General features: G+C 40.5%; 2 protein-coding genes and 1 pseudogene across 2 annotated transcripts; 2 read left to right on the forward strand and 1 right to left on the reverse strand.

The window, feature by feature from the left end:
• Nucleotides 1–2,279: 2,279 nt before the first annotated feature.
• LOC123607366 (olfactory receptor 7D2) lies at nucleotides 2,280–3,458 on the forward strand. Its single transcript, XM_045496536.1, has one exon. It carries the CDS (start codon nucleotides 2,287–2,289, stop codon nucleotides 3,223–3,225), a length of 939 nt encoding a protein of 312 aa, XP_045352492.1. The 5' UTR covers nucleotides 2,280–2,286; the 3' UTR covers nucleotides 3,226–3,458.
• Nucleotides 3,459–16,848: 13,390 nt separating this feature from the next.
• On the forward strand, nucleotides 16,849–17,787 carry LOC123607367 (olfactory receptor 7D4-like). Its single transcript, XM_045496538.1, has one exon. It carries the CDS (start codon nucleotides 16,849–16,851, stop codon nucleotides 17,785–17,787), a length of 939 nt encoding a protein of 312 aa, XP_045352494.1.
• Nucleotides 17,788–18,400: 613 nt separating this feature from the next.
• Nucleotides 18,401–18,892, reverse strand: LOC123604890 (annotated as a pseudogene).
• Between the last annotated feature and the right edge of the window lie 7,917 nt (nucleotides 18,893–26,809).

Below are 26,809 nucleotides of genomic sequence, written 5' to 3' on the forward strand. Positions count from 1 at the left end.
GTGTGGTGCTTAATAAAACTGGGAATTCGGAAGGAACCAGCATACGCAGGCATGCCTGGAAAAGAAGGAAAATCTCAGACCAGCCTCCCTTGTGGGCACAGAGGCAGACATCCTCAGATGAAAGCACCTTCCAGAGAAGATTTGTGTTTGCTTCCGCCTGAGACCCAGAATACAATTCACTCAGGACCACTTCAGACGGATCCCTCTGACTGAAGTTTCTAGGGGAGGGTGAAGTGTAGCGTTAGAAGTCTGACTCTTTTCCTGACAGCACCTTATGGATGGATTCTCTTCCTTTTTTTTTTTTTTTTTTTTTTTTTTTTGCCACTCGGCATTGTGTGAAAATGCTACTTTTTAACTTTTAATTGTGACCTCCTTTCAGATTTACATAAAAGTCGACAGAACAATATAAATGGCTCCTATGTATATCCTTTACCAGATCCCCCCAAAGTTAAATTTTGCTATCTTTACTTTTTCCTTCGTCCACTTTTCTCTCTGCCTTTGTCTTCGTGTGTGCGTGTGTCTTCAGAGCCATTTGTGAGAAAGGTGCACTACAAATGTGGTACCTCTTTACCACTAGCTCTTTGGTTATTTCCTAAAATCAAAGATATTTTCTTCACATAGCCACGGCACAATGATCAAAATCAAGATAGTTGCATTAATCTAATGCTACTCTCAAATTTACAGAATGTTGACAGTTACAACTTTTGATGGTTATCCTAAGAATGTCATCTGTAGCAAAAGAAAATCCAAGATCATGCATTTCATTCGGTTGTCATGTCGCTCCCTTTCTTTTTAAGTTTATTTATTTATTTCGAGAGAGGAGAGGGACAGAGAGGGAGGGAGAGAGAGAGAGAATCCCAAGCAGGCCCCACACTGGAGCCCAACTTGGGGTTTGAACTCACAAACCATGAGATCATGACCTGAGCAGAAATCAAGAGTCAGATGCTTAACCTACTGAGCTGTTGACATGTCTCTTAAACTTCCTTTAATCGGGAACTGTTCCTAGACTCTCTTTGTATTTGATGACACTGGCATTTTTGAAGGGCACAGGTCAGAAACTGTGTAGAATGTCTCTCAATTTGGGTTTGTCTGATGCTTCCTAGTCTTTAGATTGAAGTCCTGCATCTTTGGGAGGAATCCCACAGAAGTAACGTTGGGTCCTTTCCGGTACCTCCTACCAGGAGGTATGTGATGTTGCTGTGTCCTATTTTGAAGCTCCATGACCATATGACAGGACTATTATAAAATGGATGCTTATGGGGTGCCTGGCTGGCTCAGCTGGCAGAGCACATGAGTCTTGATCTCAGGGTTGCAAATTCGAGCCCCATGTTAGGTATGGAGATTACTTAAAAAGTAATAAAATATTTAAAAAGAAATCATTTTAAAAAATAAAATAGACTGGATGTTTGAGGAGCCTGGGTGGCTCAGTCAGTTGAGTGTCTAACTTCAGCTCAGGTCATGATCTCACGGTTCGTGAGTTCGAGCCCCGCGTTGGGCTTGGTGATGACAGCTCAGAGCCTGGAGCCTGCTTCGGATTCTGTGTCTCCCTCTCTCTCTGCCACTCCTCCACTCACGTTCTGTCTCTCTCTGTCTCTCAAAAATTGATAAACATTAAAAAAATTTAAAAAAAAAGAATGGATGCTCAAGATAGGTGATTGGGAATTCTAGACCCTATTCTGTAGGATTCCATTTTGGTTGTGTTATAAAATGGATTTTTTTTTAATATAGTTGACACACATAATATGGATTTTTAAAGGCTTTTTTTTAAAGGTTTTTATTTAAATTCCAGTTAGTTAACATAAAGTGTAATATTAGTTTCAGTTAAAGAATTTACTAATTTAACACTTACATACAATACCTGGTGCTCATCACAAGTGGGTGCCTTAATCCCCATCATCACCCATTCCCGCCCCTCACCTCCCTTCTGGCAACCCTCAGTTTGTTCTCTATAGTTAAGAGTCTGTTTCTTGGTTTGTCTCTCTCTCTCTTTTTTTTCCCTTTGCTCGTTTGTTTTGTTTCTTAAATTCCACATATGAGTGAAATCATATGGTATTTGTCTTTCTCTGACTGACTTATGTCGCTTAAGAAGGGTGGTTGCCATAAGAAACTCCACTCCATGTTTTTGGGTTTCACTTATAAGTGAATGGAGACCCATTTAGACAGAATGACTGACTTCATAAATGACTTGAGCGAAAGCCATGGTCAACATTTTTATTACATGGAGGGTGCTGGTTTGCTACTAATCGACGTTGCTCTTGTGTCTTCCTTCATAGATATATCAGGTACATGGAAGCAGGAAACCAAACAGGAATTTTAGAGTTCATCCTCCTTGGGTTCTCTGAGGATCCAGAACTGCAGCCCTTCATATCTGGGCTGTTCCTGTCCATGTTCCTGATCACTGTGCTCGGGAACCTGCTCATCATCCTGGCCATCTGCTCTGACCCCCACCTCCACACCCCCATGTACTTCTTCCTCTCCAACTTGTCCTTGGTCGACATCAGTTTCAGCTCCACCATCGTGCCCAGGATGCTGGTGAGCATCCACACAGAGAACAAAGCCATCTCTTATATGGACTGCCTCACTCAGGTCTATTTTTCCATGTTTTTTCCTATCCTGGACACTCTCCTCCTGACCGTGATGGCCTATGACCGGTTTGTGGCCATCTGCCACCCCCTGCACTACACAGTCATCATGAACCCACGGCTCTGTGGCCTGCTGGTTTTTGTTACCTGGTTTATTGGTGTCATGACCTCCCTTCTTCATATCTTTCTGATGATGCATCTGAGATTCTGTGGAGATCTCAAAATTCCACATTTCTTCTGTGAACTGACACAGATTCTCAAGTTGGCCTGCTCTGACACCTTCCTGAACAGCACATTGATATACTTTATGACTGGTGTGCTAGGTGTTTTTCCCCTTGTCGGGATCCTTTTCTCCTACTCACGAATTGCTTCATCCATAAGGAAGATGTCTTCAGCTGGGGGAAGGCAAAAAGCATTTTCCACCTGTGGGTCTCACCTCTCAGTGGTTTCTTTATTTTATGGGACAGGTGTTGGAGTTTACTTCACTTCTGCAGTGACTCACTCCCCCAAGAAAGTCTCAGTGGCCTCGGTGATGTACACCGTGGTCACTCCTATGCTGAACCCCTTCATCTACAGCCTGAGGAACAAGGATGTGAAGGGGGCGCTGGGAAGGCTTCTCAGTAGAGTGGCTTCTTGTCTGTGACGGATCTGCTGGCCCCAAGACTACGAAATTTTATGGATCCTAAGAGCAAAAACTTTGATTCTGGAGTTTACTCTTGAATCTTACACACCTTTCACCCAATTCTGAAGGATCAATGACTTCTCTCTCCTAGTTTTTACAAATTTTTAAACAACCAATTTCCTCATAATTTATGTGATGATATTTCTGCCCCATCTGTTGTCCCAAAGTTATGTCCTCCACTTTCTTTCTTACTTCCTCACTGGTGAGTTCTTTTTTTTTTTTTTTTTTTTTTAATTTTTTTTTTTTTCAACGTTTATTTATTTTTGGGACAGAGAGAGACAGAGCATGAACGGGGGAGGGTCAGAGAGAGAGGGAGACACAGAATCGGAAACAGGCTCCAGGCTCTGAGCCATCAGCCCAGAGCCCGACGCGGGGCTCGAACTCACGGACCGCGAGATCGTGACCTGAGCCGAAGTCGGACGCTTAACCGACTGCGCCACCCAGGCGCCCCATCTCACTGGTGAGTTCTAACCTGGATTTGGAGCGTTAACTTCAGCCTTGTTGTCTGAAATGTTGATGGAGAGTGCAGTTGTTCATATTAACTTATTTCTATGTGTTTTATTGTGGGTTTGTGTTGTTCATGTGCATGTATTACCAACAGTGTTTTGGAGTTTTTTTAAACTGGATAAAATATGATTTTAAAACATAATAAAATAAAGTCAATGTTTTAGTGATTATTATATGGTAAACCTATGTTAGCTGCTCTCTATTTTCTTAAGTATCTTCCTCAATGGAAATGATTACTGTCTCCATTAAAAAAATTTTTTTTAATGTTTATTTTTGAGAGAGACGAAGACAGAATGCGAGTAGGTCAGGGGCAGAGAGAGAGGGAGACACAGAATCTGAAGCAGGCTCCAGGCTCTGAGCTGTCAGCATTGAATCCAGCCTGGGACTCAAACTCATGAATGGTGAGATCCGGACCTGAGCTGAAGTTGGATGCTCAACCGACTGAGCCACCCAGGCACCCCACTGTCTCCAGTTTAGAGGTAAGGAAATTTGAGACTCTAAAGAGCCCAAAGCAACAGAGAGACCAAGTGGCAAAACCAGGATTCAAATCCAGAACTCGGACCCTGAACCCATATTCTTACCTAACAGGCTGCACAGCTTTTCACATGGATTTCAATGTGTACATCTGAATGGTGGATTTTATTGCTTGGTGGACAATATTTCTGGTTATTCTCTCCTTTTGGATATCTAAGAGAATAGCATTTTCTTTCTCCCTTGAAATTAAAGCTGGTAATATGTTTTCATGTGTCTAATAAAATGTGAGTGGAAGTGTGATGTGTCCCTTCTCCGTTAAAACAAAATAAGAGATGGCACATTATTCTTTGTACTCCCTCTTCCCTTGATATGGCTGTTGTGGAGTGAAGTGATCATCCAAAGAGTCTAGAAAGCTGGCCAATAGGCAGAGGACTCCCCTGGATTGTTGCCCAAGTTGGTAGATACTTTTCATGAACAGGAAATGAGCTTTTGTTTGATTAAATCAGTAACATTTTAGTTCTATTACATACACTGTTGCTGTGTCAACATCAGCATAGCCTAACCTACTCTGTTATGTATCCCAAGGCTGGAAATCCAAATTTGAGAGTTTACCTACTCTGATGATTTTTACTGTTATGCTAAGAGTAAGTCTGAGATCTCCTTTTTCATTCCTTTGCAATCTTTCCACTTTCTTTTGAGAGCTTTAATTCAATTTTACATTAATACTTATACACACACACATGTATATACACAAACAGAAACATATGTTAATCTATACATGGCCTGCATCCTTGAAAGAGGAGAATTCATTTATTATTGTGCCAGAAATGCTCTTTCAATGGGAGGTAAGTTCCTCTGAAGTAGAAATCCTGTGTATCTTAAAATAAGACTAGCACTGTCCACTTGTAGGACTGTGGAGGTGTCACATTGTCTAACTGGACCACTTAAGAATATTGAGTCTAGTTCCCAAAATGGTAATTTGAGGGGCACCTAAATGGCTCAGTTGGTTAAGCGACCGACTTCGACTCAGGTCATGATCTTGCAGTCGTTGAGTTCAAGCCCCACATTGGGCTCTCGGCTGTCAGCGCAGAACCCTCTTTGGATCCTATTTCCCCCCACCCCCCCGCCTCCCACACTTGTGTGCACTCTCTCTTTCTCTCTTTCTCAGATGAATACACATTTAAAAATGGTAATTGGAATAGGGTTTTTAACATAAAATTCCATTCTGTTAGTGTCATAATTCATAATCTCCTTCCAGTTTGATATGTGGTATCTCTGATATGGCATGATATGGGTTGTGATTTTGCATCATGTTAAAATTTTTGTCTATGTATTGTAACAAATATATTTTTCAACAGTTCTTTATAATAGTTCAAATATGTATTTTCTTTTTAAAAATGTTTGTTTTGTGAGAAAGAGAGTACGAACAGAGGAAGGACACAGAGAGAGAGAGGGAGAGAGAGAATCCCAAGCTGTCTCCATGCTGTCAGCATGGAGCCCAACAGGGGGCTCAATCCCATGAACCTCGTGATCATGATCTGAACTGAAATCAAGAGTCAGATGCTCAACTGACCGAACCACCCAGGCACCCCTCAAATATATATTTTCATTTTAAAAATTTAAAATTTACTCCACCTATGATGTATTTCTGTTCAGTAGGATATAGAGATCTCTTCTTTCCCTATGAAAAACAAATTTGTTCTAACGGTTTATACTAGTCTTTCCTTTCCCACTGACTTCTAAAGGCACTTTCTAAAATTCTCAAACCACAGTTTTCCCCCTATTCTGAGGTCAAGTATCTGGTCTAATCCCAGCCATGCCATCTACAGCAGATTGGTCAGCTTCTCTGTACTTCTGTCAGTCATCTCTAAAATAACAATAACAGATGTCAGGGGTGCTGTACTTATTAAATGAGCTAATGATTATAAAGACTATGGTGTTTACTGTTGGCTTTGTTAGTAAGCTTTATTGATACTGTTACATGTTTTTATATTCATACTGATAGGCCACATCTTTGACTTAGGGAGCCACCAGATACTTAGCAGGCCTTTTACAATTGCTATTTAAGTATTCTGATTGGCAAGGAACATGTAGCTCAGACTCCAATGGGATATTTTTTAGAAGGAATCCTGAACTATGAGATCTTACCTAAGAAGAGAAGAGTTTCCACTGTGAAGAAAAACACGATCACCTTCAAATTCTCCACATTGGAATAGAATTGTCAAGCACATTTTCCATTATATTATCATTCTCTCTCCCAACTAGCTAAACTGTTTAGAAATAAAGTAATAAGGGGAGCCTGGCTGGCTCAGTTGCTGGAGTGTGAGACTCTTGGTCTTGGAGTTATGTGTTCCTGCCCCACATTGGGTCTAGAGATAGTTTAAAAATAAAATCTTGAAAGAGAGAGAGAAAGAAAGAAAGAAAGAAAGAAAGAAAGAAAGAAAGAAAGAAAAAGGGAGGGAGGGTGGGAGGGAGGGAGGGAGGAAGGAAGGAAGGGAAAAGAAAAAGAGAAGAAAAAAAAGAAAAGGAACATTTATTTAATTAGGAGTTTTAAGATTTCAACCTTGGATGTCCATGATAGGGTAAATGTTGTTTGTCTGCCCCTTTGCTTTCAACTCACTGACCAGGACAATAAGAATAATATTGTTGTCTTGCTGACCCCAGGTTGGCTTGGATTCCATAATAAACCCTATTTTTGGAGTGTACCATCCATCAGTACAACCATGTTCTTTTTTCCCACTATAGTCTGGGCGATCCATTTGGACTTAGTAAATGCTTTTGGAAAGAGGAGTGTCTAACATGTGCATAGAGAGTTTTTGCTAGCAGTAACTCCAGGAACAAGGACAGTAATGGCCAAGAGAGCCTAGTTAAAAATCCCTAGAGATTTTAGATTTGTGGCTTTGAAGGGTACTTCAGACTCTGGAGTGGATGAAATAATGATGATTATGAGAGCAAACATGCTTATTGTATTTATAAATTTAATGGTTTATGTATCTCATCAACTCTATCCCCTCAGATTATTAACCAGAATCTGACGTTCATTTCCAAATTTCCAGGAGGGAAACTATTCAGCCAGGTTGGACCAGACACCGCTCTCTGATCCAATTAGCCATTGGATCACAGGGCCACAGAGCAAAGTGGCCCACCAACATCCACAGATCGGCTACAATATAAAAGAAATGTGGGGAAAAGCAGAATTATCCAAGAGGCAAATTTCAGTCCAAAAGAAGGAAGGATGTTCAAACCACTGATGTTCTATATTTCAAATGGACTGATTCTGAATTGGACATCCCAGAGGGTGATGGTCCATTGAGATAGATCTGAAGGCATGGCTACTTTGTGATAAAGATCATAAGGAGGAATAGATTACCCCCCGTAATGATAACTGTACAAGAAAATGGCATCTGTAATCCTTTTTTTGATGGATGAATATCAGATTGCTAGTGAAAATGTATAATTTTGTTTTTCTTTGGGTATTCATATCATAAAAATATTTTTATATCTGAGGGCTCCTATTCAGAATAGCAGCTGTTGTTGTTGTTAAGTAGGCTCCGTGCCCAACGTGGGGCTTGAACTCATGACCAGAGACCAAGAGTTGCATGCTCTACCAACTGAGTCAGCCAGACACCCTTCCTTTTTTTTTTTTTTTCATTTTTGTTGACTTTTTAATTCATTTTTGAGAGACAGAGACAGAGCACAAGGGTGGGTGGAGCAGAGAGAGAGACACAGAATATGAAGCAGGCTCCAGGCTCTGAGCTGTCAGCACAGATTCCAACGCGGGGCTTGAACCCATGAACCATGAGATCATGACCTGAGCCAAAGTCGGACGCTTAACCAACGGAGCCACCCAGGAGCCCCCCTATTTGTTTTAATTAGCATTGCTTTGCCTGTTTCCTGGCAGAATTATCAGCTACATGGATGCAGGAAACCAAACAGGTGTCTCAGAATTCTCTCCTTGGGACTCTACTCTTTGGGCTGTTCTTGTCCATATACCTGGTCACCATGCTTGGGAACCTACTTATCATTTCTGGCCATCAGCTCTGATTAGGACCTCCACATGCCCATGTAGTTCATTCTCTTCCACTTGTCTTTTTCGATATTTGTTTCAATTCCACCATGGTTCCAGTAATGCTGGTGAACATCCATACAGAGAACAAAGCCATCACCCATGCAGGTTGCATCACTCAGATGTATTTCTTGTATAGTGTTTGGGTATTTGGACTTTTTCCTCCAGGCCATAATGGCCTAGTACCAGTTTGTGGCCATCTGCCACCTCCTTCACAACACAGTCATCATTTGTATGATCTGTAGTTAGCCAATTTTTGTCTGACTATACATGACAAAACTGTACCAAATGGTAGGCATTCAAATATTTGTCAAATGAATTAAACCAAATTTGAACACCTTTAAAAATTTTTTTTTTATTTTAGAGAGAGAGTGCAAGCGGGGAAGGGGGCAGAGTGAGAGAGAGAGAGAGAGTGTGCACAAGAGAGAGAATCTTAAGCAGACTCTATGCTCAGCGTGGAGCCCAATGCAGGGCTCAGTCCCAGGATCCTGGGATCATGACCTGAGCTGTCAAGAGACAGATGCACAATTGACCTAGCTACCTAGACATCCCTGAACCACCTTTTCTGAAATAACTGTGGAATAATAGGTTTTAACCATAGACTCATAGAGGTAGAAAAGAACTTTGTGTCATTCATTTCACTTCATATTTTTTTAAATTTTATTAATTTTTTAAAGTTTATGTCTTTATTTTGAGAGAGAGAGAGCAAATAGGGTAGGGACACAGAGAGAGGCAGGAAGGAGAGACAGAATCCCAAGCAGGCTGGGCATTGTCAGTGCAGAGCCTGACACAGGCTCAAACTCATCAACTGTGAGATCATGAACTGGGATGAAATTAAGAGTTGGACATTTTTTTTTGTTTTTTTTGTTTTGTTTTGTTTTGTTTTTGTTTTTGTTTTTTTTTTTTTTTTTTGAGAGAGAGAGAGAGAGAGAGACAGAGTGTGAGCAGGGGAGGGGCAGAGAGAGAGAGGGAGACACAGAATCCAAAGCAGGCTCCAGGCTGTGAGCTGTCAGGACAGAGCCTGATGCAGGCTTGAACTCACAAACTGTGAGATCATGACCTGAGCCAAAGTCAGCCACTTAACTGACTGACCCACCCAGGTGTCCCCCACCACCCCTACTATGTTTTCTAAATGAGAGGATGGATTTCTTTGAACAAGGGTGAATTCCCAGTAATGGATCCATTGATGCCAAGGACTGTTTGGGGAAGATCAGAGTTCTCTCTGGCAACAAATGTGTCATTAGTCTTTTTTTTTTTTAATTTAAATATTTTTTTATTTTTTTAACCTTTTCTGTATAATTAATATACATTGCTATGTTAATCTCGGGTGTACAATAGAATGATTCGACAATTCTTTACATTACTCAGTGTTCATCGTGACAAGTGTACTCCTAATCCCCTTCACCTATTTCCCCCATCCCCCCACCACCTTCCCTCTGGCAACCACCAGTTTGTTCTCTATAGTTAGGAGTCTGGCTTTTTGTTTGTCTCTTTTTTTCTTTGTTTTGTTTCTCAAATTCCACATAGGAGTGAAATCACACGGTATTTGTCTTTTCTGATTGACCTATTTTATTTCATGTCTAGATCCATCCATGTTGTTGTAAATGGCAAGATTTTATTCTTTTTTTATGGTGTAGTAATAGAATTACCATATGATTCACTAATTCTGCAACTGCATATTTACCCAAAGAATACAAAAACATTAAATCAAAGAGATATGTGCCACCATGTGTATTGCAGATTTATTTACAATAGCCAAGACGGAAGTAACCCAAGTGTCCATCAATAGATGAATGGATAAAGATGTGTGTGTGTATATATATATATATATATATATATATATATACACACATATATATATACATATATATATATACATATATATACACATACACATGCAATGGAATATTACTCAGTCATAAAAAAGAATGAAATCATGCCATTAATCTTTGTAGTAGCCCTTCACATCCTTATTGGAAGCTCATTTCTTCTTTAATACTTGCTATGGATTGAATGTCTGTCCCCCCAAAATTCCTATGTTGAAACCCTACCCCCCAGTGTGATGGTATTAGGAGGTGGAGCCTTGGAAGGTCATTAGGATTAGAAGAGGTCATAGAGATAAAATCTTCACGAATGCAACTAATATCCCTATCAGAGTTGCAAGAGGATTTGCTTCTTCTCTCTGCCTTATGTGGATACAATGAGAAGTCAGCTATGTGCAACCCAGAAAAGGGGTCTCGCCAGAACCTGATTGTGTTGGCTCCCTTCTCTCAGAGACTTCTAACCTCCAGAATTGTGAGAAATATTTTTGCTGTTGTTGTTTAAAGCCACGTAGTTTATGATATTTTATTATAGCAGCCCAAACTGACTATGACATCGCTGTTCAAGTAGATGAAAGAATTTGTATAATCCATCTATTTTTTAATGTTTATTTATTTTTGAGAGAGAGAGAGAGAGAGAGAGAGAGAGCACAAGCAGAGGAGGGGTAGAAAGAGGGAGGGAGACAGAGAATCTGAAGCAGACTCCAGGCTCTGAGCTGTCAGCATGGAGCCTGATGCAGGGCTTGAACTTATGAACCATGAGATCACGACCTGAGCAAAAGTTGGATGCTCAACAATCTGAGCCACCCAGGTGCCCCTAATCCATCTAGTTTTAGATACAATTTCCCACATGACCAATATTCTCTCTATATACTTCAATTTGTCAACTTTCCTGTTGTCAAAATCTACTCCAGATTTTCTCTATAATAATTTTTTGATATGAATAATTTGAGCCTTATCATCCTGCTTTAAAATAATTGTTTGGGGCACCTGGGTGGCTCAGTTGGTTAAGCATGCAACTCTTGGTTTGGCTCAGGTCATGATCTCATGGTTTTCTTGGTTTGAGCACCACATTGGACTCTGCACTGGTAGTGCAGAGCCTGCTTGGGATTCTCTCTCTCTCCCTCTCTCTCTCTGAGCCTCCCCCAATCACATTGTCTCTGTTTCTTTCCAAAGGAGTAAATAAACTTAAAAAAAAAGTAAAATAAAATAATTATTTGTCTAATGAGTATGTTCAGGGTTCAAAACTTCAAAAGTTTTGAAAGTTTATTTTTAAAAAGTTTTGAAAAGGTAGACCATGTAAAACACCTATCTCATGGCTATTAAGGAAGGAAGGAGGGAAAGAGGGAGGGAGGAAGGGAGGGAGAAAGGGAGAGGAAGAAGAAGGGAGGAAAGAAGGGAGGGAGGGAGGGGAAGAAGGAGTGAGGGAGGAAGCAAAGAAGGGAGGAAGGAAGGGAGAGGAGAGGAACGGAGGAAGGGAGGAAGGAAGAGAGGAAGGGAGGGAAAAAACATTGAGTTTGTTGTTGGAAAGATTCAGTTTCACGTCCCTCGCAGATAATTTCCACTTGGCAGTGACATGGGTTGATCTTGTGTTCTGTCTTAGTGGCAGTAGTTGGGGAGAGAATTGGGTTACAGAAGAGTAGGTCCAAGATATAATATTATGCTTAGCTCAGCCCCAGTGTGAGCTCCCACTTCCTAAGGACAATTCTTGCCAACTACTGACCCTCATGCCTCACAAATAAATTCTCATGGACACTACACGTTGTTGCAGGTCACAATCCAAATGGTGATAAGGTGGACGGTAAGCCTGTGTTGGGTCACCCACTGCTCCCTTCAGAATGAAGGGTTCCTCTCCAGGTTCAGGGAGTGCAGCCATCTGACAGCAGCCCTCAGCCTTCAGCCCTCTTAGAGAATTGCTCTCAGCTGAAGGAAGCTGCTGCAATTCCCCAAGTTCCCACCACAAAGGTCTCTTGCTGTGGGAGCATAACTGCCTGACAGCCATCTGTAGCCACCACTGTCTTTGCTCTGAGGATACTGTTGGGCTGCTCCCATCCACTGACTGAGCACAGTAGGGTACCAGTGCATGCCCATTGCCATGCTCACACAAGGACATTGGTGACCAGGTTCAGTTAACCCTGCCAAGATAGTGACTCCTTCTCCTGGCATGAGGGACCTCAGGTGCCAGGTAGTCAGATAGCTTCAGGTCCAATGGGACTCCTGCCATGTCTCTGGAAGTGCTACCCTTTTAGGTGTCAAGACCTTTAAACTTGCTGATGGCAGAGTTGAGGAGACCTGAAGCAAATACTGCCCAAGTGGCTCACTGGGAGTGACATTACACAGGGCTGCTTCTACTAACAAGCCTGATTTCTGAACCCATGTATCTCACGTATTGGAGATATAGAGCACATCATGATTGTCATTGACTTAGAGTGTGTATGCATCCTGTGAAGTGTGTAGTCAGGATGTGTTGTGGATTCAAATACCTACACTGAATATGACCGGTCTCTTTCAAGTTAAAACTGTTGCATATTTTCCATTAAGCAAAAATTTTGTCAACTAACCATACTCCATAATTTCTTTATGCAATATTTTACCTCTATCTCACCTTCCCTGACAAACTTAATAGGTGATTTATACTGGCACCTCTATTTCCTCAATACTCCTCAAGCTTCTCTACATGGATGGTTTGTGCCCTTATCCCTCACTTCAGAGGTAAAAAAATGGAGCCCTATCTAACATCAACAAAGGCTTCCATGTCACTAGCAAACGTCAAGGGATATTTTCACTCTTCATTTCCTTAGTCCTTTGAACAGTCAAAAGCATTAATCACTCTGCTTTTCTTCAGAAAGAACCTGTTTGTCCCCATGACACTGTCAGCCACAAGTGATCTTTGAAATCTCTAAAGAGTCTTCAAGGGATGAACATCACAGAATGTTCATTCCTGGTTTTGGTTCTTGCAGGAATGAAACGTTCCTTAGGGGATACATTGTCATTTCAGTCAAACCAAACACAAGAGAATTTCTCCTTGGAGAAAATGCCTTCGGCTTGCCCGTTGTTGCCTACATAAACACGACATTGTCTGATTTTTTTTCCATTCTTTTATTTTTGTATCCCAAGGGAACTGAATTGTTTGGAGAGAGGAAAGTCGGTAGAACAATTTATTTAATGAGCAGCTCTAAGAACTCCATCTTTGAGATGATAATAACATATCCCTGCTGTCCCTGTCCTATAATTTTCTGATACCAGCCTAGGGGAAAACCCAAATGAGCTACTTCTGGACACACTGCAGAGAAAAGAAAGCTTCAGTGATAACCATCACAGAGGGTAGGATCATTGCTCTCCAGTAAGGGCTGGAGGAGTATGAAGAAAAGGGACGAGAAAGTGGATGCTGGCTTTACCTCTAGAATAATGAGACTGGAGCAGCCCCACATTTAATTAGTCAACAAAGCTGAAGTCATTGTAGTTTGAAGGTGCTTTACTTGCTACTTAAACCAGTCTTTTCCAGCTCTTGCTAAGTCTCCTTACCTCTCTCAGAATCTAGAGCCTCTTCCAGTAAGAGTTATTTTCTAGTGAGTTTCCTCCTCTTCTCTATTCTTTCCCATAAATAGTAGGCTCCTGTTTGATTTCCTGCCCCATCATTTATTTCTTAACTACTCACTAAAGATCTATTAAGCCCAAGATATTGCCTATTTTGTTTCCCATGTGATTGGATTTTTTTGATAATATTCTCTGTTTTTGCTGGCAGATTCGACTGACTTAGAGCACTTAGAGCACTTAATAGTCAGTATTGTTGTGTTTACCTTTAGTGTCCACAGTGTATCTACAAGTAACATCATTGCTTCTGACATTTGGTTCTCAGGCTAATTTCCTTTTTTCATCAATCTTTTTAAATGTTCATGAGAATGTGGACTGCCTTAGCCTTTTCATGAATTTAACACAAATGTTTTAGTGTTTGAATGGAGGGACCCTGTTGGCTACAGTTTTAAACAGCTGTCCTCTATTGGGTTAAGAAATTGTTCTTAGATTCCTCCTTTGGTGAGAGGCTGTGTCCTGGCTGCCAACCATGAAAATAGCTGCTACATTTCCTCAAATTTATTTTCTATGGTGATTATGGTTATAATTCCTCTTAATTTCCCTGGATTTGTGATGAATTGTTTTTTCAAGCATCCTAGCGTTAAACCATCTTTCCATTCCTAGAATAGGTATGACTTGTTCATGGTGTATTACCCTTTTAAATAGATATGAATGCACTGTATTTACTCTGCTATTCTATTGTGTATCTACATTCAGGTATATGATGAATTTGCACTATTCATTATATTATTATTTTTCTGCATTATTGTTGATGCTTTTGGTCTCAATCTTTATTACACATCTAACATTTGCATGTATTGAACACCTGCTATATGCAGACACATTGTAAGTCCCTGCAAAGACAAGTGAGCAGAAACATCTTAATTTCTGACCCGCTTAAATATATATATATATATATATATATATATATATATATATAATTATTAACATGATGGCCACAATAAGGAATCATACAGGATGCTTTCTCCACATGTGCTCCTCACACACTCTGTCCCTCCTGACCCTCACTGTCTGCCCTCCATCTTACTGACTTCTCAAATCCTTTCCATTACCAACCTCACCCAACCACGGAGAAAGTGCAAATTCTATTCTTTCCACCTCAAATTTGTGGCCTTACCTAGTTTCCCTTTTAACATTTACCCATCTTTCCTCTTGCAGCTCAGATATTCATATTTCAGAGAAGTCTTTCCTACCCATCTCCTGGGGTAAATTGGTCCCCATTAATTCTGTTTTCCTTTTAACTAAATTTTTTTAATTAAAAAATATTTAATGTTGATTTAATTTCTTGAAAGAGAGAGAGACAGAGCACGAGCGGGGGAAGGACAGAGAGAGAGGGAGACACAGAATCCGAAGAAGGCTCTAGGCTCTGAGCTGTCAGCACAGACAGCCAATGTGCTCATGAACCTGGAAATCCTGACCTGAGGCAAAGTCAGATTCTCAACTGACTGAGCCACCCAGACATCCCTTTTTCCTTTTAATTAATTAACATTCTATAGACACTTAATAATATTGAAATTTTTTCTATCACAGATGAAATAAACATATATTCTCAATTTTTAGGATGCTTCAATTTATAGAAGCTCTGAATATTTTTCTTTTCTTTTTTTTTTTTTTGCTTTGAATATTTTTCAATCAATCAATAAATCAATCATTTTTGGCAATTAACTCCTCTGATCTTAATACAACACATCTCACTTGTGAGCATGTACACAGGAGCACACACACTCACACATGCTTTGTATTTCACTTTAATGGTTTTGTGATTCCCTCCCCCCCCATTTATGTAGTCCATATGCTTTGCCTCCCTTGTGGTGGAATCCACCTGGCAGGTGATATCTGAAAGAGGGAGGTATAGAGTCTTCATTAACTAGAAGTTCTACATGGTGGTCAGCAGAGCTACCAGACCTGTTGTGCTTATCATGATCAGAATTCTGGGGGACCTTAGTGGCTCAGTCAGTTAAGCCATCCGACTCTTGATTTCAGCTCAGGTCATGATCTCATGGCTCATGAGTGCCAGTCCCCAACAGACTGCACTGACCATGCAAAACCTGCTTGGGATTCTCCCTCTCCCTTTCCCAGGTGTGTGCTCTCTCTCTTTTAAAATAAGTAAATAAACTTAAAAAAATTTTTTTAATAATTAGAATTCCATCTTTGATGGCTGCCCAGTCTGAGTAGAATATTGATAAATGATAACCATAAATGACAAAGTTCTTGTGATACTAAGAACAGAAGCTCATATTTGTCAAGTGTCCACTGTATGTCACAAAAACCACAATAGAAACATAACATGCATTATCTTGTTTAATTCACTGACCAGGCTTGTAAAGCAGGGAAATGTACTATTCTCATTGTAAACTGAGGTATCTGTAGTCTCATGATTTTAATTAACTCTGTCAAGGTCACACAGAAAGTAGACTGGTGCACCAAAGTTTTATTCTGGAAGGTCTGACTCAAGATTCCTTTTTTTAAATCATAGGTCTATAATGATTTTTATGACAGTTATATATCAATAAACAATTGTCATAAAAGGAATAGATTAATAAAAAATAGTTATCATTTTTGACATCATTTTGACTTTTGGTGCACAAAAACATTTTGAATCATCATAAAGAAAGTAATAGCAGTAACCACATTTTTAGGGAAAAAAAAGACAGAGTTAATTGTGACAATAACAGGACACATCAGATCACAAAGTCAAGGGTGTTTGAGTTGAAAACCTATCTTAATCACTATTTTAGGGTTTTTAGAATAAGGGCAGTTATGGAGGTTATCAAAGAGAAGACCTTATTTGTCTTCAATGATTTTGGAAGGTCATATCAAGGAAGAAATTGGTTTATATCCATAGATTTGAATAGAATTAGAACCAGTGAGTAGGAGATACAATGAGAAAGATTTCTGATAAGTTAAAGATAGTCTGAATGATTGCATACATTTAAATGGATTTGGGCTATGACTTCAATGAGTGAATCATTAGATTTGGAAGGATTGATTGAGAGTGGAGGATATCCGTGTAGAATGGATGCAAAAAGGATATCCATGCAAAAAGGTGATGACTAGGAGGTGTCAGTTGACTCTTCACTGAAGGCTGCTTTTGCCTCCTTCTCCAGCAAACACACCAGATACATGGAAGCAGAAAACCAGACAGAAGTATCAGTATTCCTCCTCCGGGGTCTCTCAGATGATCCAGAACTGCAGCCTCTCCTCTTTGGCATGTTCCTATCCATGTATCTGGTCACTGTGCTTGGAAACCTGCTCATCATCCTGGCTGTCAGCTCTGACTCTCACCTCCACACCCCCATGTACTTCTTCCTCTCCAACCTGTCCTTTGTTGACATTTGTTTCATCTCCACCACTGTCCCAAAGATGCTGGTGAACATCCAGGAATGCAGCAAAGGCATTTCCTATATAGAATGCCTCATTCAAGTGTATTTTTTTATGATTTTTGCTGGAATGGACGGTTTCCTCCTGACTGTGATGGCCTATGACCGGTTTGTGGCCATCTGCCACCCCCTACACTATACAGTCATCATGAACCCACGACTCTGTGTCCTCCTGGTTCTGAGTTGTTGGCTCACCCTTTTCTGGGTCTCCTTGATTCATATTCTACTGGTGAGGCGGCTGACCTTCTGTACAGGCACTGAAATTCCACATTTCTTCTGTGAACTGGCTCAGATTCTTAAGGCAGCCTGCTCTGACACCCTCATCAATAACATCTGCTTGTATGTTGCCACTGCACTGCTGTGTGTGTTTCCTCTCACTGGGATCCTCTTCTCATACTCTCAGATTGTCTCCTCCTTAATGAGGATGTCGTCCAGTGAGGGCAAGTATAAAGCATTTTCCACCTGTGGGTCTCACCTCTCTGTGGTCTGCCTGTTCTATGGGACAAGCCTGGGGGTCTACCTCACTTCTGCTGTGACCCATTCTTCCCAGAGAAGTTCAATTGCCTCAGTGATGTACACTGTGGTGACCCCCATGTTGAACCCCTTCATCTACAGCTTGAGGAACAAGGATGTAAAGGGGGCCCTGCAAAGATTCCTCAGCAGAGCAACCTCATGGCCATGATGGGCCACTAGCTTTGAAGCCATGTGGACACTGTAGGTCCCAAAAGCAAATGTGAGATTAAATCTGTCTCTTTTTCTCCTCTAATGAACATGTTTGATTTATTCTATTCCCAAAGCACCCATGACTTCCCTTCTGTTTGTTTTTGTATTAGTCTCTCCTCAACAACTCCTCCATAAAACCTTTTGGACTTTGCTTCTCCATATGCTGTCGATAAATTTCCATGTTTGATCAGCTTTCTTGCAGCCATTCTTAAGATTTCTAACTTCAGGCTTGAAGGACTTGTCATATCAAACGTTGCTGTGTTTGCTGCAAGAATAATGCTCTAAAATGTTGATGTTCTTCACCTCAATTTTTTTTAGTGGTGAAAAAACTTATATTTAGCCAGCTGGACTTAGTTTATTTTTTAAAAATTTTTAATGTTTATTTATTTTTGAGAGACAGGGCACAAGCGGGGGAGGGGCAGAGAGAGAGGAAGACAGAATCTGACGCAGGCTCCAGGCACTGAGCTGACAGTACAGAGCCCAATGCGGGGTTCTAACCCACGAAACCATGAGCTCATGACCTGAGCTGAAGTCAGACGCTCAACCGAGCCACCCAGGTGTCCCAGCTGGACTTAGTTTAGAAAATCCCAATTTGTTGGCAACTGCAAAGTGTCATAGTCAGGAGCCAGTTGAACATATGCTTTCTTTTCTCCATTCGGCCTGATCAGAGTGTTGGCCCTGACCACATCAATGTCATAGAGCTTCTTCACAGCTTGTTTGTTCTGGTGCTTGTTGGCCTTGACATCCACAATGAACACAAGTGTGTTGTTGTCTTCTATTTTCTTCATGACTGACTCAGTAGTCAGGGAAACTTGATGATGGCATAGTGTCAGCTTGTGTCTCCTGGGGGCTCTCTTCCAGGGATATTTGGGCTGCCTTAGGAGATGCAATGTCTTGGGCGGTCAGAAAGTAAGTGACATGTGGATTTTTTTCTTTTTCTTTTTCTTTTTCTTTTTTTTATGACTGTGGATGCCTTTTATCACTGTTTTCTTGGCTTTCAAAACCTTTGCTTTGGCTTTGGCTCTGGGAGCAGCAGGGGCTTCCTTCTTTGCCTTTGGCATCATCTTCGTGAAAGGCTCTTCACCTTTTGTTTGTGTGCTTGTTTTCCCCACAAGAAATGGAATGAAATCCTATGTGGTCATTCAAAAGTGCTTACCTTCTCAGAACTGTGCCTTTTCCTTTGCATGTATGACTTTCTGTCATCTTGAAAACGTGTGTGAGACATTTCCTGTCATTCACCCCACTTTTCAAAAGAGGAGAATAAGATGGAATTGGGTAGAACCTGGCTAACTGACATGGAGTTTCCATCCTACTTTGTATAAGAATAGTGATGTGATTTTCAACTTCAAAATCAGAATCTAGATTTCTATGATCATGTTCATAGTAATATCCTGCCTTGGAAAACTCTGAGATGTTGCTTCATTCTTTGTGATCTTTCCATCTTTCCTCCTTTTCTTCCTTTCCTTCTTTTATTTGACTTTTATTTCCCATATGTGCAATTTTAAGATATACCCTCTAAGTAAGTAAGTAAATAAATAAATAAATAAACAAATAAATAAATAAATAAGATATACCCTCTAAGATCCTAAAACATACAATAGTGAAGACAATAGAATAAAAGTTATTTTCTAGTGTGGTTTCTGGGACTCTCTGGAGGTGCCATCAAGAATGGTAATTACACACATGTGGAATGTGTTCAGAATATAACTCACTTTGGGGGAATAACGTGGATAGAACTGAGTGTTCAGTGAAAGATGGACTAGTAGATGCTGTCAACATTTCTCCCACATTTGTCTCCCATTTCTTCCCTGGGACCCCTCACCACGTCCACTGCATGACTGCCAAATGACAGCCCTAGCCAGAACCAACTTTCCCCACTAGGTGATGGTGGAAGTGACAGAGAATTATGCCCACACAAAGACAGCCCTTCATGGAGACCTATAGGGTATGGCATGTCTTTCACACACTAGACTGGATAATTCTGAGGTTTGTATTTTGTACCACTTTCCGGAATTGCCCCACAGGATGAAATTCTGCTCCTTCCCTGTGGTAGCAGACTGAACATAAACTTAATTTTAATGTATTTTCTTCTTTTTAAAAAACATTTTTTTTATTACGTTTCTTTATTTTTGAGAGGCAGAGAGAGACAGAGCATGAGCGGGGGAGGGGCAGAGAGAGAGGGAGACACAGAATCTGAAGCAGACTCCAGCCTCTGAGCTGTCAGCCCAGAGCCCAGCACGGGGCTCGAACCCACAAACCATGAGATCATGACCTGAGCCGAAGTCGGACACTCAACCAACTGAGCCACCCAGGCGCCCCTAATGTATTTTCTTCCACGTATCACTTCTCCTCTCACCCATGTTCCATGTTCCTTGTTCTTTCCAATAAAGTGCTTGCACATAAACCCTTGGCTAAGCATCTGCTTCTCTGAGAATCCAAGCTAAGACAGGTGGTAAAGCTATAATGTACAACACCATATCATGAAAGGAGTTCAAACTTCTGGAGAGAAAAAAAGGAAACTAGTCATTGGGAACATAGGACTGCAAAATTACTCTAAAATTATAATCTGTTAGAGAGGAAAGGCTTATTTGATGTAGCTCCAATTCACTTTGATTCCATTAAGTTGACACCAATGTGAATTTATTGGCTACTGTGTCCAAATCGAGGAGGGGTCCAAATGGTTGCAATACACAGTGGTGAGCATAATGTGGTGTGTCATAGATCGTTTTGAAAACAAAGGTAAAAGTTTTGAAACCATCCTGAATAATTCCAAGAAAACTCTTTCAACTTTTTTAAAATAATTTTTGAGGCATGATTTACATATACAAAATTTACCCAATGATAATGTAAATTCAATGATTTTAGTAAATTTGTAGAATTATGTGATTATTACTGCAATCCACTTTTAGAATATTTCCGTTACCTCATAACATTCCCTTGTGCCCATTTGCAGTTACTATTGACTCCCACCTCAATCCTAGGAAATCACTTATCACTGTCTCTATTAATTTGCTTTACTAGATATCTTATATAGATGCAATCATACAACGTGTAGTCTTTTGTATTGGTCTTCTACACAGCGTATGTTTTTTCAGAGTCATCCATGTGGAACTATGTATCAACGTTTTGTTTCTTTTAATTGCAGAACAGTATTCAAATGTGTGAATGTACTAATTTTTTAATCTACTTGTCCGTTGGCACACATTTGGACATTTCCAGTTTCGTGTCATTATAAATAATGCTGCTGTGGGTACTTGAGCACATGTGTTTGTGCCAACGTGTGTTTTTATTTCTCTCAGGTAGATACCTAGGGTTGGAATTGCTGGGTCATATGGTAAGTTTATCTTTAAGCTTTTAAGCAACTGCCAAACTGTTTTCCCAAGTGACTGCCCAATATACATTCCCACCAGGAATGCATGAAGGTCCAGTTTTTCCACAATTTGGCAACACTTTGTATTCAGGGAAAACTTCTATAGGAAAATATATGCTTACGTGATGAATAACGAGTAGAAATTTAACTGGATAATAGGCTTGGGTGACATTTAACAGACATGCAAGAATGAAGTATTTTAGGAATATATATAGAATTTAATGGCTGAGTTATTGGGAATAAGCCTGGGGGTGCCAGGGTGGCTTACTCAGTTAAGCATCTGACTCTTGATTTCAGCTCAGATCATGACCTCAGTGTCATCATCTCAGGTGTTGGAATCAAACCCCTGGTAGGTCTAGACCCTACTTAAGATTCTCTCTCTTTCCACCAAAAACAATAAAATACCTAGGAATAAATCTAACCAAAGAGGTGAAAAATCTCTACACTGAAAACTATAGAAAGCTTATGAAAGAAATTGAAGAAGACACCAAAAAAAAAAAAAAAAAAAAAAAAAAAGGAAAAATATTCCATGCTCCTGGATAGGAAAACAAATATTGTTAAAATGTCGATACTACTCAAAGCAATCTACATATTCAATGCAATACGCATCAAAATAACACCAGCATTCTTCACAGAGCTAGAACAAACAACCCTAAAATTTGTAGGGAAACACAAAAGACCCCAAATAGCCAAAGCAATCCTGAAAAAGAAAACCAAAGCTGGAGGCATCACAATCCCAGACTTCAGGATGTATTACAAAGCTGTAATCATCAAGACAGTATGGTACTGGCACAAGAAGAGACCCTCAGATCAATGGAACAGAATAGAGAAATGGACCCTCAAATGTATGGGCAACTAATCTTTGACAAAGCAGGAAAGAATATCCAATAGAATAAAGACAGTCTCTTCAGCAAGTGGCACTGGGAAAACTGGACAGCAACATGCATAAAAATGAACTTGGACCACTTTCTTGCACCATACACAAAAATAAACTCAAAATGGATGAAAGACCTAAATCTAAGACAGGAAGCCATCAAAATCCTAGAGGAGAAAGCAGGTAAAAACCTCTTTGACCTTGGCCGCAGCAACTTCTTAATATGTCTCCAGAGGCAAAGGAAACAAAAGCAAAAATGAACTATTGGGACCTCATCAAGATAAAAAGCTTCTGCACAGTGAAGGAAACAATCAGCAAAACTAAAAGGCAACCGATGGAATGGAAGAAGATATTTGCAAACGACATATCAGATAAAGGGTTAGTATCCAAAATCTATAAAGAACTTATCAAACTCAACACCCAAAAAACAACTAATCCAGTGAATAAATGGGCAAAAGACATGAACAGACACTTTTTGAAAGAAGACATCCAGATGGCTAACAGACACATGAAAATATGTTCAATGTCACTCATCATCAGGGAAATACAAATCAAAACCACAAATGAGATACCACCTCATACCTGTCAGAATGGCTTACATTAACAACTCAGGCAACAACAGAGGTTGGCGAGGATGCAGAGAAAGAGGGTATTTTTTGCACTACTGGTGGGAAGGCAAACTGGTGCAGCCACTCTGGAAAATAGTCTGGAGGTTCCTCAAAAAATTAAAAATAGAACTACCCTACGACCCAGCAATTGCACTATTTATCCAACAGATACAGTAGTGCTGTTTTGAAGGGGCACATGCAACCCAATGTTTATACCAGCACTATCAACAATAACCAAAGTATGGAAAGAGCCCAAATGTCCATCGATGGATGAATGGATAAGATGTGGTATATATATACAATGGAGTATTACTCGGCAATCAAAAAGAATGAAATCTTGCCATTTGCAACTCCATGGATGGAACTAGAGGGTATTATGCTAAGTGAAATTAGTCAGAGAAAGACAAATATATGACTTCACTCATATGAGGACTTTAAGATACAAAACAGATGAACATAAGGGAAGGGAAGCAAAAGTAATATAAAAACAGGAAGGGGACAAAACATAAGAGCTCTTAAATATGGAGAACACACAGAGGGTTGCTGGAGAGATTGTGGGAGGGGGGATTGGCTAAACAGGTAAGGGACATTAAGGAATCTATTCCTGAAATCGTTGTACTATATACTAACTTGGATGTAAATTAAAAAAAAAATTATCTTACAAACATAAGAAAAAAAAGATTCCCTCTCTTTCACTCTACCACTTATGTTGTCTCTCTCCAAAAATAAATAAGTAAATAATTTTTTAAAAAGAAAAAAGAAAGTAATAAGCCTGTAAATGTAGATGGAAGACAGACCATTGAGAGTCAAACTTGACATACTAATGATTTTGTAATCATTTGAGAACCAAAATATGCTGTATTCAAAGGTATCATATGAGGACCTTAGGATTACTCTGAATGGGAGAATTGGAGCCATAGGGATCAGTTAGGAGACAGTTGAAACGGTCAAGGAGAGAGATAATGGGTACCTGACCTAGCCAGTGGCAATAAGATAGGCAAATTTTGGAAGAGAGGTATATTAATTTCCTATTGAATCTGTTTTGCATTGCCATAAGTCTAATAGTTTCAAATGACACAATTTATTATTTTACATTCTGGAGGTCAAAAGTCTAAAATGTATCAGCAGGATTGCTTTCCTTTTGGAGGTGCCTGAGAAAGTCCTTTTCCTTGCCTTTCTAAATTCTAGAGCCCCCCTGCATTCGTTGGCTCATGGCTCCTACTTCCAGTTTCAAAGTGCAAAGTACGACATCTTGAAATCTCCCTCTAGCCCTCCTGCTTGCTCTTCCTAGGACCTTGAGGATTACATCGTGCCGACCCAGATAATTCGGAGTACATTTCCTATCTCAAGATCCTTAACTAAATGACACTCCCAAAGTGCCTTTTGCCATCTAAAGTAGCACATTCACAGCTTCTGCAGAATAGTACATGGACATCTTTGGGAGGCTATTATTCAGCTTACCACAGGAGATGTGTGTGAGTTACAATTTGCCAATGACTGCTTGATAAGGCCTTGAGCTGGAAGGTGGAGGGTCTGTCACAGCACTCCTTGCTGATTTTCAGTGGATATTATCACCTCATGATCCTGTCTCATGTAAAGATAAGGCTGCACTAGACAGGTGTGCTTGGGTCACAAGTGACAGAAGAGAATTCTCTGATTCATCTGAACATAGCTGAGAGGCGGATCAGCTGGGCACTGGCACAACTAAACACTAGGGCTCAAACACCATGAGGATTTCCTTTCAGACTATCGGCTTTATTTTCTCAAACTGGCTACTTTCAAGTGGAAACAGAATGGAGATCAGCAGTTCTCACCTCTCACACCTCATAGCTGCATTTTTCAGAACTGGAATTACTTTGGTTACTCAGATGCAAAAAAAAAAAAAAAAGAAAAGAAAGAAAGAAAGAAAGAAAGAAAATCCCAGGAAACAATTCTAATCCGCACAAATATGTTCTCTTTCCACCTTGGGCCAATCAACTGGGGTCAGGAAACAATGTTACTAGGAGCCCCTTTAGAACATTTATTTGTTTACTGATTTTTTACTGTGTCAGTCATATTTTAGGCTCAACTACCACAAGGATAAACAGGTACAGGTGTATGGGGGGAACGGGTTGTCACAACAAAAATAAACCTCAATGAGTACGTTACATTTTGAAGAAGGTGAATGCACGTCTTGTGGAAACATGCCCCGAATAGATGGAAAGGTTAATACAAAGGCCTTCAGGTGGGAGGTTGCCTGGGGAGGACATGGCTGGAGGAGTGATGGAGCCATAGTGCAAGAGAAGGACAGGTATCCAGGGCTGATTAGCTGAGGCTTTCCCTGCGTTTCAAGGACTTTCGCCTTTATTTGTTCTGAGTGATGTTGTTACAGGAGGGTGGGAGAGACGCTGGTCCTTGTCTCACGGAGTTGAAGAATGAATCTTGTGGACAACAGAGCAGAGTGATAGAATTTACTGAGAGAAAGTGTGGCGTCCCAATTGGGTTGCCACTGAGGATTTCCGTCCCTGGCTTTTTATTGGGACCTTATCAGAAAGTTTGTGAGAATCCACGCATGCCGTCTAGCCTGGGCAGTTCTGGAACAAGTTTACCTTATCCTCTTTCTTCCCCCTGAACTTCACTGCCACTGCTGCTTCTTCAGCCTCCCATTTGTAGCTGCATCCTGCCTCCCTGACGGTCCCTTATCTCTCCATGCCTATCGTGACCCTTTCCCTATTCAATGTGAGGAGTCATAGCAGGGTTTGGGGCAGACAAAGGACACTATATGACATGATTTCACAGATCATTCCAGCTGCCTGGTTGAGAGTGGACTGCAAGGTGTGAGAAAGTCTGCTTGGAGATGACTGCCGTAAACCAGGTGAAACATGTATAGTTAGCTAGGAGCAGGGAGGTGACAGTGTGTTGAGAAGTGCTCCCTGGAACTATGATTAGAAGGAAGAGCCAAGATGATTTGTTGTCAGTCAGGATACGGGGATGAGATAAAGAGGAGCCAAGATTGGTTTCAGGGTTTGGGGCCTGAACAATGAAAGAACGGAAGTGTATCCATCGAGACAGGGAGGGCTGTGGATGGAGCATATTTGGAAGAAAAGTGGACGTCAGAAGTTCAGGTTTTGAAAGTTGAGAATTTCAAAATGGAGATGTTGCGAATGGATACATTTTATATGATTCTACTCATATGAGGTACCAAGAGGAGTCAAACTCACAGAGACAGAAAGTAAAATGGTGGTTGCCAGGGGCTGGAAGAAGGGAGGAGATAGAGGGTTAGTGTCAACGGGGACAGAGTTTCAATTTGGGAGGATGAAAACATTCTGGAGAGATATGGATGCCAAATGCACAGAATGTACACTTGAAGATAATCAAAATGGTACATCTTATGTCATTTAAATCTAACCACAATGCAAAACATCAAGCAGCCTAAGACAAAAATGAAAAATCGAGATTTGTTTTACATAAAATTTCAATATCATTAAATAATAAAGAGAATGGTTGAGATTTTTTTAGATAAAAATTTTAATATTACTTCTCAACACTTGTCTAGACCAGGATTTCTCAGTCTCCACAATATTGACATTTTTGGTCTGATTATTTGTTACAGGGGACTGTTCTGTATATCACATGATGTTTAACAGCATCCCTGGCCTTCAGCCACGAGATGCCAGCACTGTGTTGGGATAACCAGAAATTGTTCCAGAAGGGTCAAAATCAGCCCCATGGAGAACACTGGAGCAAAACCATTCCCTGAGTGCAGAGGTTGATGCTGTTAGCTTTCAAAGAGATGGGATAAGAGAAAAGCAACATTTTAGGGAGGAGAAAATATCTTGGGAAGATGTTGAAGGGCCTGCAGAGCACCCCATAGGCACTATTATCTTGGAGGTGAAATGTACTGGTCTGGCGATCATTGGTTTGCAGGGATGGTGGTACAGACCAGCTACTTGTAAGGGAAGAATGAGAAGATTCTGCTGTGAATGTCAGGAGTTAGACAAGCTGTTGCCTGGCTGAATCCTGCCCATAACCCTTAGTTCTAAGGTACACCGTCTCACCAGATATATGTTCCCATGGACACTCTGCCATCCACCACATTCACCACTAGTGTTATTAAATAATTATTTGTATGATTATTTTATGAATGGCT

This window comes from Leopardus geoffroyi, chromosome A2 (assembly GCF_018350155.1).
Source record: "Leopardus geoffroyi isolate Oge1 chromosome A2, O.geoffroyi_Oge1_pat1.0, whole genome shotgun sequence".
NCBI lineage: Eukaryota > Metazoa > Chordata > Mammalia > Carnivora > Felidae > Leopardus > Leopardus geoffroyi.